The sequence below is a fragment of the Chiroxiphia lanceolata genome (genome assembly GCF_009829145.1).
Source record: "Chiroxiphia lanceolata isolate bChiLan1 chromosome W unlocalized genomic scaffold, bChiLan1.pri scaffold_69_arrow_ctg1, whole genome shotgun sequence".
NCBI classification, from domain to species: Eukaryota; Metazoa; Chordata; class Aves; order Passeriformes; family Pipridae; genus Chiroxiphia; species Chiroxiphia lanceolata.
Genome location: NW_022476507.1, coordinates 83,759 through 97,773, shown reverse-complemented (window position 1 = coordinate 97,773; position 14,015 = coordinate 83,759). Strand labels below are relative to the sequence as shown.

The following is a 14,015-nucleotide window of genomic DNA, read 5'->3' as shown; positions in this document are numbered from 1 at the left end:
AGCCAAGTGCCCAAGTGCTCTCCAGGCACTTTCAGGGGATTCAGCTGTTTGCCTGGGTGTCCTGCAGGGCTGCAGTTGCCCTCCAGAAGGGCACAGCTCTGCCATAGGATCTCTGTGCTGCACAGGATCCCCATGGAGAAAACTCCTCAGTGCTAAATCCATGGAAATGCTCTGGGCAGCTGTACTTGGGAGCTGCAATGATCCCTCTGTGTGGCAGTCTGGGAGGATAGAGATGAGATCCTAATCAGGCATCCTGAGGAAAGGTAAGGATTCTGTCAATGTGCTCTTTGAACCAGGATTCCTCTGATCCCAGAAGTGCTTTGTTTCTTTTTGCAAGGAATTCCTAAGTGTGATCCCCAAGCTGTCAGCCAGGGGCAGCTGTGAACAGCAAAGATGGCCAGCTCTTGTCTCTGCACCAAGAGACCATCCCTTTGCCTCTCAGGACTCACAACATTTCCCTTGGAGCACATTAGAAATGTCAGAGATTTCAACCATCCAAACTCACTCCTGGCAAGAGGAAGAAAATCAAGTCCTCCAAATCCCCTCCCTCTGTTCTGCCCTTGGGCAAACTGTGACCAGCAGTTCTGGAAACACTTTGATACATCACAAGTGCATTTAATTGGAGGTCACCCTGTGCTCCAAGTTGCCTCTCACTGCACAGCAAGAAGGATCCCTCGGGAGCCCATTGCAGGGTCCCTGCTCTCAGTGCCCCCTTCAGCCAGCAAAACCCAGAGCTCAGGGAGAGGGATGCAGAGAGATCTTCCTGAAAAGAGGCCCTGAATGTTAAATTGCTGTGAGACATGAGATATGCTTTGCTGATTGAGTCTGGCCTAATTCAGTTCTGCCTTTTTTCTCCTCAACAGAAAACAATAACCTGAGGCATCAAATGTCCAACAGCAGCTCCATGCCCCAGTTCCTCCTCCTGGCATTGGCAGACAGGCGGGAGCTGCAGCTCCTGCACTTCTGGCTCTTCCTGGCCATCTCCCTGGCTGCCCTCCTGGCCAACGGCCTCATCCTCAGCGCCGTAGCCTGTGACCACCACCTGCACACCCCCATGGGCTTCTTCCTGCTCAACCTCTCCCTCACAGACCTGGGCTTCATCTGCACCACTGTCCCCAAAGCCATGCACAATTTCCTGTGGAACACCAGAACCATCACCTACACAGGATGTGCTGCACAGGTTTTTGTCTACATAATCTTTCTTAGAGCAGAGTTTTCCCTCCTCACCATCATGTGCTACGACCGCTACGTTGCCATCTGCAAACCCCTGCACTACGGGACCCTCCTGGGCAGCAGAGCTTGTGCCCACATGGCAGCAGGTGCCTGGACTGCTGGGTTTCTCATTGCTCTGCTGCACACACCCAGTACATTTTCCCTGCCCCTGTGCCAGGGCAATGCCCTGGACCAGTTCTTCTGTGAAATTCCACACATCCTCAAGCTCTCCTGCTCACACTCAGGCTACCTCAGAGAACTTGGGCTTATTGTGTTTAGTGCCTGTTTAATGATTGGGTGTTTCATTTTCATTGTTTTCTCCTATGTGCAGATCTTCAGGACTGTGCTGAGGATCCCCTCTCAGCAGGGACGGCACAAAGCCTTTTCCACCTGCCTCCCTCACCTGGTCGTGGTCTCCCTGTTTCTCAGCACCTTATTCTTTTCCTACCTGAAGCCCCCCTCCATCTCGTCCCCATCCCTGGATCTTATTGTGTCACTCATGTATTCAGTGGTGTCTCCAACACTGAACCCCCTCATCTACAGCCTCAGGAACCAGGAGCTCAAGGATGCCATGAGGAAACTGATAACTGGGTGTCTTTCAGAAGCAATAAACTCTCCTTCTTCTGCATGTTATGGACCTCATTGAAAACTCGTCCTGTTATGGACTTCATTTAAGGCCCACCATACCTTCTCTATTTTTTACTCCTGATAGGGGTGTAATTTTTGTGAGAATTTGTTCACATCAAAAATTCTTTTTATGTATAAAGATATATATAAAGACATATATTAAAAAAGTATATATATATAAACACCATTTTCAATTCAGTGTTTGCCTTTCTAACCTGGCCTAGAAGTTGTACAAATTGGGAATTGTACTCATTGTGTGCTTCAACCAAATAAAGAACTCTGCATTGACTTGTTTGCCTGACATCTTTCCTCTCTGACTTCTCTGCAGCTGCAGGGTCGGAGCCTCTGTGCAGAGCTGGGCCAGAAAAGAGTCCCAGCAGAGCAGCAGTGCCAGGGAGCAGCAGCCCTTCTCCTGCGTGGCCTCCTCTCCCTTCCCTTCCACACTGTCCTGCAGAGCCCTGTGTTGTTGGAGCCTCAGTGCTCTGGCAGTCGGTGCCAGTCCTGCTGCAGGACTGTCCAGGGACTGCAGGCAGGGACAGCCCTGGGCACTGCTGGCCCAGAGCTGACCTCTGCAGCAGCACTGCCATCCTGCAGGGGCATCTCCTCAGGCCAGGGCCTCAAAGCTTCCATCTGCTTTCCACTTGGCTCTCCAGGATGTGCCCAACACAAGGCCCTGCAGAGGAAAACAGCAGTGACCAGCACAAGGGGGGAGTGCTCAGGGTGGGGGCACCCAGCAGTGCCCTGGCACAGCCAGCGCCGCTGCCAGCACTGGCCTCTCACCCCAGGCCATTGGGCTTGTTCTTCCCTCCAAGGAGGGACAGCAAATGACCAGCTCAGGAGTCCATGTTTGCACTGCATGCACAAGACATGCCCATGTGTCACGGCTTGGGGCTGGGGGGGTGGAAGGCTTAGACAAAGTTGATGGCAGAAGCCGTCTCGTTGAGCTACGAGGGGCACAAAGGACCCCCTTGCTTTCTAAATTCCTTCTCAGAGAGGAGCCTGGCTGTGGCTGGATCCAATCTCAGGCTCAGGTTTTGGTTGCAACTGAAGGAATTATAGAGGTGTGATTCAATCACTTTGTCCTGCAGGTTTTAATGATGGTAAATGAGAAACATTTCTATAAAATGAATGATTTATTATGACAAATGAACAGACAATTGATCAGACAAGGAACAGATGAAAGACCTTAAAGAGAATTATTTACTACACAGTACAAAAGCCAAAACCTCCTAGCAGTAAGATAGGAGTAAGATAGTAAGTAACCTCCTAGCAGTAAGATAGTAAGTAACCTCCTAGTGTAAGATAGGACAGTGTACTCTATCAAAGTCATTCTATTAAAGTAATTGGATCAAAACCAGCAAAAAGAAACAATCCTGAAGCAGAGATTGAGGGAACTCACCCCACAACGACAGGAGGTAGTTCTCTCTCTTTCACTTAACCCTTGGGCAGTGACCATGAAGAACTGTCCCTGCTTCATGGCAGAAGCTCCACACACTTCAAGGAAGTCTGTGGAAGAATCTGACACATGACATTTGGATGGGACTTTTATAGTTATAAAGGGTTTGACTGCCAGATGTATTTCAAGGCCAGGGAGTAGCTTATCTGTCAAATCCTGCTTTAGAAAGCAGGATGTGTGTTTGAAGTTTCAGGAACCATTTTAGATTTAGCATAATTCAACATTAAAACCAGCACCTTGACACCAGCAGTAACTCACCACAGAGAGTGTGCATTGTTTGCATTCTGACCATTGTTTAGGTATTATCCGAGCAGAGCATCCTGCCAGAAATGGCCCCTTGATTCTATGAGGTTCCAAAAACTGTCAGGGTTCCTTTGGTTCCATGAAGATTCTCAGTGTCACAACAGATCCTTGGTTCCATGAGGTTCTGGAGGGTCACAATGGCCCTGATGATTTGAGTTTCAACTATGTCCCAAGATTCCTTTGGTTCCATGAGGTCCTACAGTGTCACAATGGCTCCTTGATTCCAGGATGTTCCAAAACATCCCAGGGTTCCCTTGGCTCCAAGAGTCGCCCCAGGGTCCCACCGGCCCCGTTGATTCCAGCAGGCCCTGCAGTGTCCCAGTGGTCACTTGGTTCCATGAGCCACAGCGGCTGCCGCCGGCCTCTGTGCCCGGAGCCGCTGCTGCCACGGGGCTGCCGCACTCACCGCCGGGGTTGCCGCTCGCGCAGCCGCCGCTCTGCCCCGGCTGCACCGGGACCCGGCACCGCCTCGGGCCTGCGCTGCCGCCTCAGCGGCCACAGGCACAGAGCCATGGGGGGACCTTTGCTCTGCCACTGATGGGGCCTGCCTTTGTTCTGCTTGGCTCTGGGCTTTAGGAAAACTACTGTTCATTTTCATGTCCGCTGGAACAGCTCCTGAATTCCAAAGGTTTCCTAATCCAGGGGGAGGGGTTTCTACGGCATCAGAGGTGCCGCTCCTCGGGACACATTGTCAATAAACCATCCAACTGACTGGGATGGGTGAGAGCTGGGGAACACAGGATAATCAGTCATCCCCTGAAAACCTTGGAACATTCCCTACCTGAATCGGAACCCAAATGGAACAGTTTGGATATAATTCCCAAATAGTTTGGGAACTCCAGTCATTCCTGACACCAGGATGGAAATTCAGCAGATCACTAAAGCCAGTCCCCTTGGGAGCCCACACCCAGCAGGGCTGAGGGAGGCCCTGGCAGCTGCCCAGCACCTCCCTCTCAGTGGGACACCTCTGGCAGCTTCTCCCAGCTCGGGAACCCTCCAGTTTGCAACACTCCAAAGACCCTCGCTGATGCCCAGGACAATTCTGATCCCCCTCCACAAACACTCCTCCAGCTGTGACCCTTGTCTGTTGGCAAACACAAAGGGATTTTGGGGGAGTGTTTCCCTGACAACCAAGAGAATTTGGGGGAGGGACCTTTCCACATCCAGTTATTGATGTGTCCACACATCTCTGCCTGGGTGTGGGTGTGAATTGACTGTGGTGAGAATGTTGTTGTTGTGAATCTATAATTCAGTCACTGCTAAAATTTTAGCAAATGCTATTGAACCAGTTGATAACTGTTCAATTGGTCAATGATTAAGTGCTACTAATCTCTTTTACCCCCTTGTCTTTGGATCCAAATCCTTTTTGTCCTGACCCTCTTGCATCCCAAGGCTCTGTGTAAATCATTCCCTTTCATCAAAAAATATATTTTTTTCGTGACGTCCACTTTAAAATCTTCCTCCTTAGCTAAACTTAAAATAAACTCCAATTAGCTGTAGAAGTCTTGATGACTTGAAGACAATTAAAAGAAAGGGAAATAATTTGTTTTCCTGTGTTTTAATGGGTCCCACAGTGTGTTTGGAGCTGCATCAGCTGTCAGTCCAAGATGGGCCACGTCAGAACTGTTGAGGTTGAGGGGTGAGGAGCAAGGTTGATCATCCAGGGTCAGTGTGGATCTCCTGAGGAGACACTCAGCATCAAGATCAGATGGAGAACATCTCTATCACCTCTTCTCTGAACTACAAAATAGCCATCATTGAATTAAAACAAAAAAAGACTTGTTTTGGAATTGCCTTGAAGACAATTAAAGGAAAACAAAGAGATCCTGAGGGATTTCTGGAATTAAATGAGCCCCACGGTGTGTTTGCAGCCCAGCCCATGATGCTGAGGTACTGAGAGAAGATTGAAGCAGCTGCTGAAGAAGTCAGAAGGCAAACTGCAAGTGCCTTGAAGCATTGCTGGGCCCCACTGAGGGCAGGCACTGCCAAAGCCTCCCCAGGGACTCCTTGGAGCAGCTCCTTGGAGGCCAGGAGTGCAGGCAGACAAAGGCTCTGGGCAGGCCCCTGCAGTGCTGAGCAAAGCCTGCCTTGGTTTTGTGGAGCACAAAGGCCAAGGCCTGAGCCCCAGGCCCTGGCCCAGCAGATCCTGTCCCTCCCGGCTGGCTCAGGGCTCTCTGGGGGGCACTGGGATGGGAGGGGGAGGAACAACCAAGGCCAAATCTGGGCAACCCCTGCCAGGCTGCTGAGGGAGGGGCGAGGCAGAACCCAAGTGCAGAACCTGCCAGGCAAGTTGGTTGTGGTGGCCAGAGTGGCAGAGCAGCTGCCAGAGGCAAGGGGACAAAGGCCTGGGTGCCTTTGGGCCTTGCAGCCCTGCCAGAGCCCTTGGCCATCTCTCCTGCAGGCTGGCCTGCCCTGGCCCTGCTGCTGCTCTGGCCTTGCAGGCTGCACACACCCCTCCTGCTTTCCCACCCCCCTCCCAGCAGCATTTCTAGACCCTCCCTGATGTCTCTGCACCAGCTCTGGCTGTTCCCTGAAACACAAAGCCATGGGCTGATCCTGACTCCCTCTGGGTGGCCTCTTGCAGCACAAGGGTCCCCGCTGAGTGACATTTCTTTTTCCTCACCTTCAGTCTGAACTTTTAGTGCTACTCTTTGTGAAGATTTCATTCTATTTCCAATATAGAGAAAAGCTCCATCCTGTCATGTCTCCTCTAGACCCTCTCCAGTTCTTCCTCATTTTTTCAGAATGGGGAACCTCACAGACAGACAGACCAGTCCAGATGTGGGGACACCAGGGCTCAGTCCAGGGGGGTGACAATTCCCTTGTCTGGGTGCCCACACTCCCCCCAAGGCAGCCCCATGTGCAGTTGGCCTTAAATCAAGGAGCCATTCTGATTCTTTGTAATGTCACGGAATCAAGTGGCACCGTGACACTGCAGGGCCTCATGGAACCAAAGGAATGCAGGGACACTGGGGAATTTCATGGAACCAAGGGACCATTGTGACATGCGGGATTTCTTTGGCACAAAAGGAAGTCTGGGATATCTCAGAACCTCTGGGAACCAAGGGGCCACTGTGCCTCCCCAGAACTCCATGGAATCAAGCAGAGCCGCTGCCTCCCCCCCGCCGCCGCACGGACCGGAGTCGCCGGCTCTGCCCCGCTTGGACACCTCTGGAGTCAGCGTGTTCTTGGGCAGCACAACTGATCTCAGACCAGAGAGTCTTCCACATTTTGCTTTGCCCCCACTTTCCCCTGGTTTTCTTTTTTTTCTTTATCCATTCGGGGTCAAGGGAGAAGAGAGGCACATATTGATCCCTGTTTTTATCTATTTACAAAAGGGAGTTGGGGAAAGGGGGGGACAGAGGAGGCAATTTCTCTCTCTGTTGAGGTTTTGAACTGTTCTGTTTTTATTGCTGTTTTTGCTGCTATATTTCTTGTCAGTAAAGTCTTATTGTTTTCACTTGTACCTCCTTGTATTTTGTCTCCCTATAGTGGTGGGGAATAAAAGGGGAGCAAATTCATTTTATTGGAGTTCCCACCCCAATATGTGTCTTTAAACCAGGACAGGTTGCTCAAGGGCTCCCTGAAATTTGGCATCATTCACAAAGGACTTGAAAATACATTTTGTCCCAATGTACAGAGAGATAATAAAGATGTTCTATAGTGGTGTTCAAGGGCTGGTCACTGAGGGATTTCACCAGGAAGTTGCTGCCAAGAAGACTTTTTACCATGGATTTGATTTGACACTCTTCATTCAGCCAAATTCCCACCCACCACATCTACTTCTTCAGTCCAGCTCTCACCAGTCTGGCCATAAGGAGACCACAGCAGACCATGTCAAGGGCCTTGATAAAGTCTGGACACACAACATCCCCTTCTATTCCCTCCCACAGGGGTTCTGCAATCCCTGCCTTGTCCTTCCCATGCCTGGCAATGGCTGCAGGAGGACTTGCCCTATTCCCTTCCCTGCTGAGCCTGAGCAGTCTGGAACTCTGCCAACCCTCCTTGCTGCCCTGTTTGCAGACTGGTTCCATGTCTGCCTTTGCCAAGGCCCCAGGAAGCTCTGGGCTGGCTCTGGCCTTTCCAAGGGTTTGGGAGAGGTCTCCCAGTGACGCTGCCCAGCCTTCTCAATAGCCCTGACACCAAAACCTTTTCCATAGCCCACACTTCCAGAGGAGTGCCCAGGACACAGGACAGGTTGTCCTGCTGGTTCTGGAGAATTGGAATGGATTTCTTCCTCCAGGCCAACCCCTCCAATTGGATTTGAGTGCAGCTGAAAGGTTTCCTCAGCATTTTGCCCAGTGCCTCCCTGCCCTGAAGGTTTGTGGCCCTCAGGCTGGAGCTGAGGGGGTTGGGCAGGTGCCTGAGGAGGGGGTAGAACAAGGGCTGTGTCCAGCTGTGTCAGGAGGGCTGTGCTGGGCAAGGAGGAGGAGGCTGCAGAAAACAGTGGCACTGGGGAGGGGAGAGGAGCAGCTGGAGAGACCTTGTGCCTGCCCACGCTGGGCAGGAGCTGCCCCAGGATGGCAGCTCTGAAGCACTCCCAGGATGTCCCTGTGAGCAGGAGGGGAAGACTGGATCTGAAATGGAACCTGGAAAGCAGAGAGCAGGAGTGTCCTGGAGACACTGCAGGAGAGTTGCAGCCCTGGAGCAAGGTCACAGAAGAAGTGACCCAGTACAGGCCCTGCCCTCAGAAGATGCCACAGCATCCTGGAGATGCTGGAAGGGAGCCCAGCTCTGCTTCCTAAGTTCCCAGGGCCTGTCCCTGCCTGTGCTCCAAGGGCTTCCAGCCCCCAGGACTGTGCTCAGAGGGCACTCAGGCCTTACAGCGAGAAAGGGGCTCAGGAGGACAGTGTGGAAGTGGCAAGAGAGCAGCTCTGCAAAGACCAAGCACTGCTGCTCCCTGGCAGTGCTGCTGGGCTGGGATTATTGTCCCCTTTCACTTTTCAAATACCCCCTGTCCTGCAGTGTGCTGTCCTTTAGGAACATCTAAGAAGAAGGGTCTTGGGTAAAGAAGGCACTTCAGGGTCCTTTATTTTGTTTAAATACTCAGAGAGCACAATTTATCATTTTTACATCTCTGGGTCAAATTCAGTGGGTAGACACTAAATTAGAAGGCAGGTGCATAATAATGTTTCATTGCACAGAAAATTATTGAAAGAACAACCAGATGACCTTGACGAAAAACATGATCAGGAAGGCTGGGCCATTAAGCAGTCCTTTCTTAATGCTACAGACCAGGAAACAGGCACTTTATTGCTCTTGAAAAGCATCCAGTCATCATTTGCCTCAGGGCATCCTTGATCTCCTGATTCCTGAGGCTGTAGATGAAGGGGTTCAGTGCTGGAGGCACCACTGAGTACAGAACTGACAGGGCCAGATCCAGGGATGGGGAGGAGATGGAGGGGGGCTTCAGGTAGGCAAAGAATGAGGTGCTGATAACAATAGAGACCACAGCCAGGTGAGGGAGGCACGTGGAAAAGGCTTTGTGCCGTCCCTGCTGAGAGGGGATCCTCAGCACAGCCCTGAAGATCTGCACATAGGAGAAAACAATGAAAATGAAACAACCAAACCCTAAAAAGGCACCAACCTCAACAAGCCAAAGTTCCCTGAGGTTGGAGTGTGAGCAGGAGAGCTTGAGGACATGTGGAATTTCACAGAAGAACTGGCCCAGGGCATTGCCCTGGCACAGGGGCAGGGAAAATGTATTGGCTGTGTGAAGCAGACCAATGAGAAACCCAGCGGCCCAGGCAGCTGCTGCCATGTGGGCACAAGCTCTGCTGCCCAGGAGGGTCCCGTAGTGCAGGGGTTTGCAGATGGCAATGTAGCGGTCGTAGCACATGATGGTGAGGAGGGAAAACTCTGATGAAATGAAAAAGGCAAGGAGAAAGAGCTGTGCAGCACATCCTATGTAGGAGATGGTTGTGGTGTCCCAGAGGGAATTGTGCATGACTTTGGGGACAGTGGTGCAGATGGAGCCCAGGTCTGTGAGGGAGAGGTTGAGCAGGAAGAAGCCCATGGGGGTGTGCAGGTGGTGGTCGCAGGCTACGGCGCTGAGGATGAGGCCGTTGGCCAGGAGGGCAGCCAGGGAGATGGCCAGGAAGAGCCAGAAGTGCAGGAGCTGCAGCTCCCTCCTGTCTGCAAATGCCAGGAGGAGGAACTGGGGCATGGAGCTGCTGTTGGACATTTGCTGTTCCTTAGCACAGGGTCTGCTCAGAAAAGGAAGCCACAGGGTAAAGTTTAGACAGACGCCTCTGACAATATCACTCCAGATTTCAATACAATTCATTTCAAGATTAAATCAAATTTTTCTCTCTAATATGTGCTGGCAGAAGGTTGTGTGTGGCAGGAGCTCTTGCCATGTCCTGCCAAGTAGTTCAACGTGTTTCCAGGCCAGCACTGTAGTTGTGCTGGAGAGAGCAGGATAGGAGCCATCCTGCACAGAAGCCAAGGGCTGGGACAAGAGAGTGCCCACCCCCAAGGGAAGGCTCAGCACTGCCCAGGATCCTGCCCAGGCAGAGCTGGGCCTTGCTGGGGGCAGCTCCAAACCCAGCAGCACAGGCCTAACAGAGAGGGCAGGGTCCTGCAGGGGAGATGTTCTCCAAGCAGAGGCAGCTCCTTGCCCAGCACACAGTGCCCAGCAGAGCTGCAGGGAAGGGCCCCCAGAGCTACCTGAACAGCCCCTCCCCCAGGCCTTGGGGGCACTTGTCCCCCACTCCCTGCCCAGGGCTCTGCTGCCTGGAGCTGTCCCTGCCAGCAGCTGCTTCCCTGGGCACAGGGCTGGGCCCTGGCAGTGCTTCCAGAGCCCATCCCAGCCCTGGGGACTCAGCTCTGCCCTGCAGAGCCCTCCCAGCAGCACAGGGCACTGCCCAGGGGCATCTCTGGCTGGGCAGGCTCTGATGGCAATGTCAGAGCAACCCTGAGGAGGCTGGAAAATTGACACTGATGCTATAACTGTCTATAAGACAGTTTTGATGTCTGATACTCTCAGGTTCAATCCCCTCTAATCTAACAGAGTTCAAGTTGCAGTGTCCTGTGCTCTGAGATTGATTTGTCTATCGCAGTCAGTACCCAGACAACCCAGAGTATAACACTGGAAGAATCAGTTCATTCTCTTGAAGGTACACCCTGTCTGTCTGTGCCTCTTGCAAATACCTTCTGGGAAATTTCCGGCTTAGATCTGGAGCTGTGACCAGCCCTCATCCCTGCAGCCCACTGTGGAGATCAGAAGGACTCTGCCCTGCTCTGCCCTCCCAGGAGTTGTTCCTTCCCCACAGCCCTTCTCCCCCAGCCCCGTGGCAGCTCCTTGGCCGGGCTGAGAGCTGAGCCTGGCAGGCAGCAGAGTCCCTGCCCCAGCACACAGAGCCCTGGGGGCAGGACCCTGCTCTGCACCACAGCCCTGGGCACCCCTGGCTGCACCCCCACCTTCCCACCCCACAGCCAGCCCTGCCACAGGGAACCTTCTGGCCCTGGGCCTCTGAGGGGGCAGCAGCAAGTCCTGCTCTGCAGCAGCTTCTCCTGCTGCACCCCAGCAAATCCAGCAGAGCCATCCTGACAGCTCCTGCCACTGCTGCCATTTGGCAGCTGGCAGAGGCACTTGCAGCAACTCACCTGCACTGCTCTGCAGCCACAGCCTGAGCGTGGCAAAGGGCTGGCAAGGTTCCTGCCCTGAGCAGCTCTGCCCTGTCCTCCCAGCCCAGGATCCCTTCAACTTCCTGCTCCCTTCTCCTCTCTGCCCTTGCTGCCTGCAGCTCCTGCCCTGCTCTGCCATATGGCCACTTCCCCTGCACTGCAGCAACTGGGAGAGTCCTGCTGAAAGATCCTGGAAGCTGTGGGATGTGGCAGCTTTAGGAGATGCCTCCAGGAAGGCAAGTTGAACTTTCCTACAGCCAGAGAATTCTTCCTTCAGATCCTGGGAAGGTTTCTCCCGTGGTGAGAGCTCAGTCACCTGCCAGCCCAGGCTGCCTCTCATCTCTCTGCCTTCTCTCCTGTGCCCTGGGTGCTGCAGGCAGTGCCCTCAGCCCTGCTGGGCTGTGCAGAGGAGCTGCTCACCAGCAGAGCTGTCTCTTTGAAGCGCTTCTTGCTTGCCAGGAGCTCCCTGTGTGCCAGGAGCCCAGCCCAGCTCAGCAGCACAGCAACAGCCCCAGGCATTTAGTGACCCTCGGGGGACATTGATGTTGTTTACATGAGACTCAGTCCCTGAGAGGAAGTTCAAACAACTTTTCAAGAAGTCAAAGTGAGATGGAAATTCTAAAGTTTCTTGTAGTGCTAATGAGTCTCACTGAGGGACACGACTGAGAACTTGTCCCCAGGTTCCAGTCAGAGCAGAAAACTGCAGACAATGATGACAAGGATGGACAAGGAAGGGAAAGGTGGCTCTGATGCTGAAGAAACCTTGACTTCTTTCCTTAATCCAGAGGACCAAGGCCTGACCCCCAGCCCTTGGGAAGGCAGATCCTGTCCCTGCCTCATTCCTCAGGGCTCTTCCTGGGGCACTGGGATGTGGGATGTGCAATGCCAAGGGCAGGACCATGGGGTGGCACCTGCCAGGCTGCTGAGCAGGGACGAGGCCAGGAGGCCCCAGGGCTGCAAGGGCCACTCCCCTCCTGGCCTCAGGGGCACAGACAGCAGCCATGGCCAAAGGCCTGCAGAAGGTAGCTGTGTCAGGGCCTTTCAGCTTCTCCCCCTCCCTGTCTCCTCTCCAGCCCAGGCTGTCCTACGGTGTCCATGCCCTGCCCCTTTCCCTGCAGGCTGTCGTCATCCCCCCGGCTGCCCCACCTGGCTGGCACCTTCCTGCACTGACATCTCTGCGTCCTCCCTGGCTCTTCCTGCACACACAAAGCCTTGGGCTCACCCTGACTCCTTCTTTGTGACATATTGCACCACAACACTGACCTCAGAGGGAAATTTCTGACTCCTTGTTACCAGTCTAGGGTACCCCAGCTGCCCTTGGTGGCACTAGTTCTTTCTTAGGCTGTTTTCTGACAGGAAGAAAAGCTCCACCAGCTCTGACATCCCCCTTCCACACCTCTCAGGCTACTCCTCTACTGTCCTCAATCTTCACACCCCTGACTCCTGAGTCCTCAGCCTCTATATACGGGTCATGTGCTTGAGGATCCAAATTCCTTCCTGGGAGATCTCTGGGACCTCTCCAAGGTTTTGGAAGATGACAATAGAGTGCTCTTCTCCAAGGAAACACAGAGGGACCCTTTTTTCCAAGGGTTGTCTTGGCAGAATGAGGCACAATCTCTTTAAACTTTCTGGGACAAGGGAGCTCTGAGCTCTGGGTACGGAGGGAGCTCCAAGTGCCAACCACTGGAGTAGGAGCTCTAAATCATCAGGTCTGGTGTTCTTTGGAGGGCCAGACACTGGTGAGAGTGGGGTGTGTGTGTGCACATGGAAGGACTTGAAGGGCACAATGAACTGTCTCAAAACACTGTCAAAGCAGGAAAATCCCAGAAGGCACCACAACACATAAGCACTGGTGGCAAACAGGAAGGCCTTTAATTCCAAGGCCTAAAGGGAGGTGAAGCTCTGGAAGTAGCCCCCAGGACAGAACTGCACTGTGCAGAGTGTGGGATAGAACAGACAGCCCCAAGAGGAAGCCAGGGCTGGTAAGGCAGGTCTGGGGAACCCATCCAGACAAAGATTCCCACCTGCAGACTGGAAGCACAGCGGGCAAAATTCCCACTGTGGCAAACTGTGGGAAAGGAAGCAAGTCCTTGTAGACGTGCCAGCCCAAGCTGTGGGAACAGCATCTACCCCCCTGAATACCCGGGGCTTGGGCTGTATAAAAGTGATAGCCCAGAAGCACAACTTGGGGACCCTCCACCTAGCAGAGCAGGGGGAAGAAGGATCGGTGGGAGCCTCAGGGATCTCCATTGTGTGATACATTTACTTCATCTCTGTCTCTCTCTCGCTGGTTTCCCACCACCTCCTTCTTTTCTCTCTCTCTTTCTTTCTTTTTGTCTCCCTCCTATTTACTGTTACATCAAAGCTGGCCTGCTGACCTTGGCACATGGTCTGCTTTGCAGCTGAATTTCGGCAGAGATGTCTCTTAATAATGGGAACCTGAGAGTATCCATGAGGTTTTACAGCGTGGGAATGGCCACTGGATTCCATGAGGTTCCACAGAGTCGCAGGGTCCATTTGGCTTTGTAAGGTTCTGTAGTGTGATAATGGACCCTTGATTCCATGGCTTTGCAAAGTGTCTCAGGACTCCTCTGGTTCTAGGAGGCCCCACATATCACAGTGGCCCCTTGGTTCCATGAGATTCCACAGCGTCCCAGGAATCCTTTGGTTCCATGAACCCTGCAGTGTCACAACGGCCCGTTGGTTCCATGAGGTTCTGAAAAGTCTCAGGGTTCCTTTGGTTCCATGAGGCCCTGTAGTTTCACAGTGGCCTAATAATTCCATGTGA

General features: G+C 53.0%; 2 protein-coding genes across 2 annotated transcripts; one reads left to right on the top strand and one right to left on the bottom strand.

The window, feature by feature from the left end:
• The first annotated feature begins 886 nt into the window (after positions 1–886).
• LOC116781581 (olfactory receptor 14J1-like) lies at positions 887–1,858 on the top strand. The gene has a single exon (XM_032677235.1). It carries the CDS (start codon positions 887–889, stop codon positions 1,856–1,858), a length of 972 nt encoding a protein of 323 aa, XP_032533126.1.
• Positions 1,859–8,825: 6,967 nt separating this feature from the next.
• On the bottom strand, positions 8,826–9,953 carry LOC116781580 (olfactory receptor 14A16-like). The gene has a single exon (XM_032677234.1). It carries the CDS (start codon positions 9,882–9,884, stop codon positions 8,826–8,828), a length of 1,059 nt encoding a protein of 352 aa, XP_032533125.1. The 5' UTR covers positions 9,885–9,953.
• Positions 9,954–14,015: the final 4,062 nt, after the last annotated feature.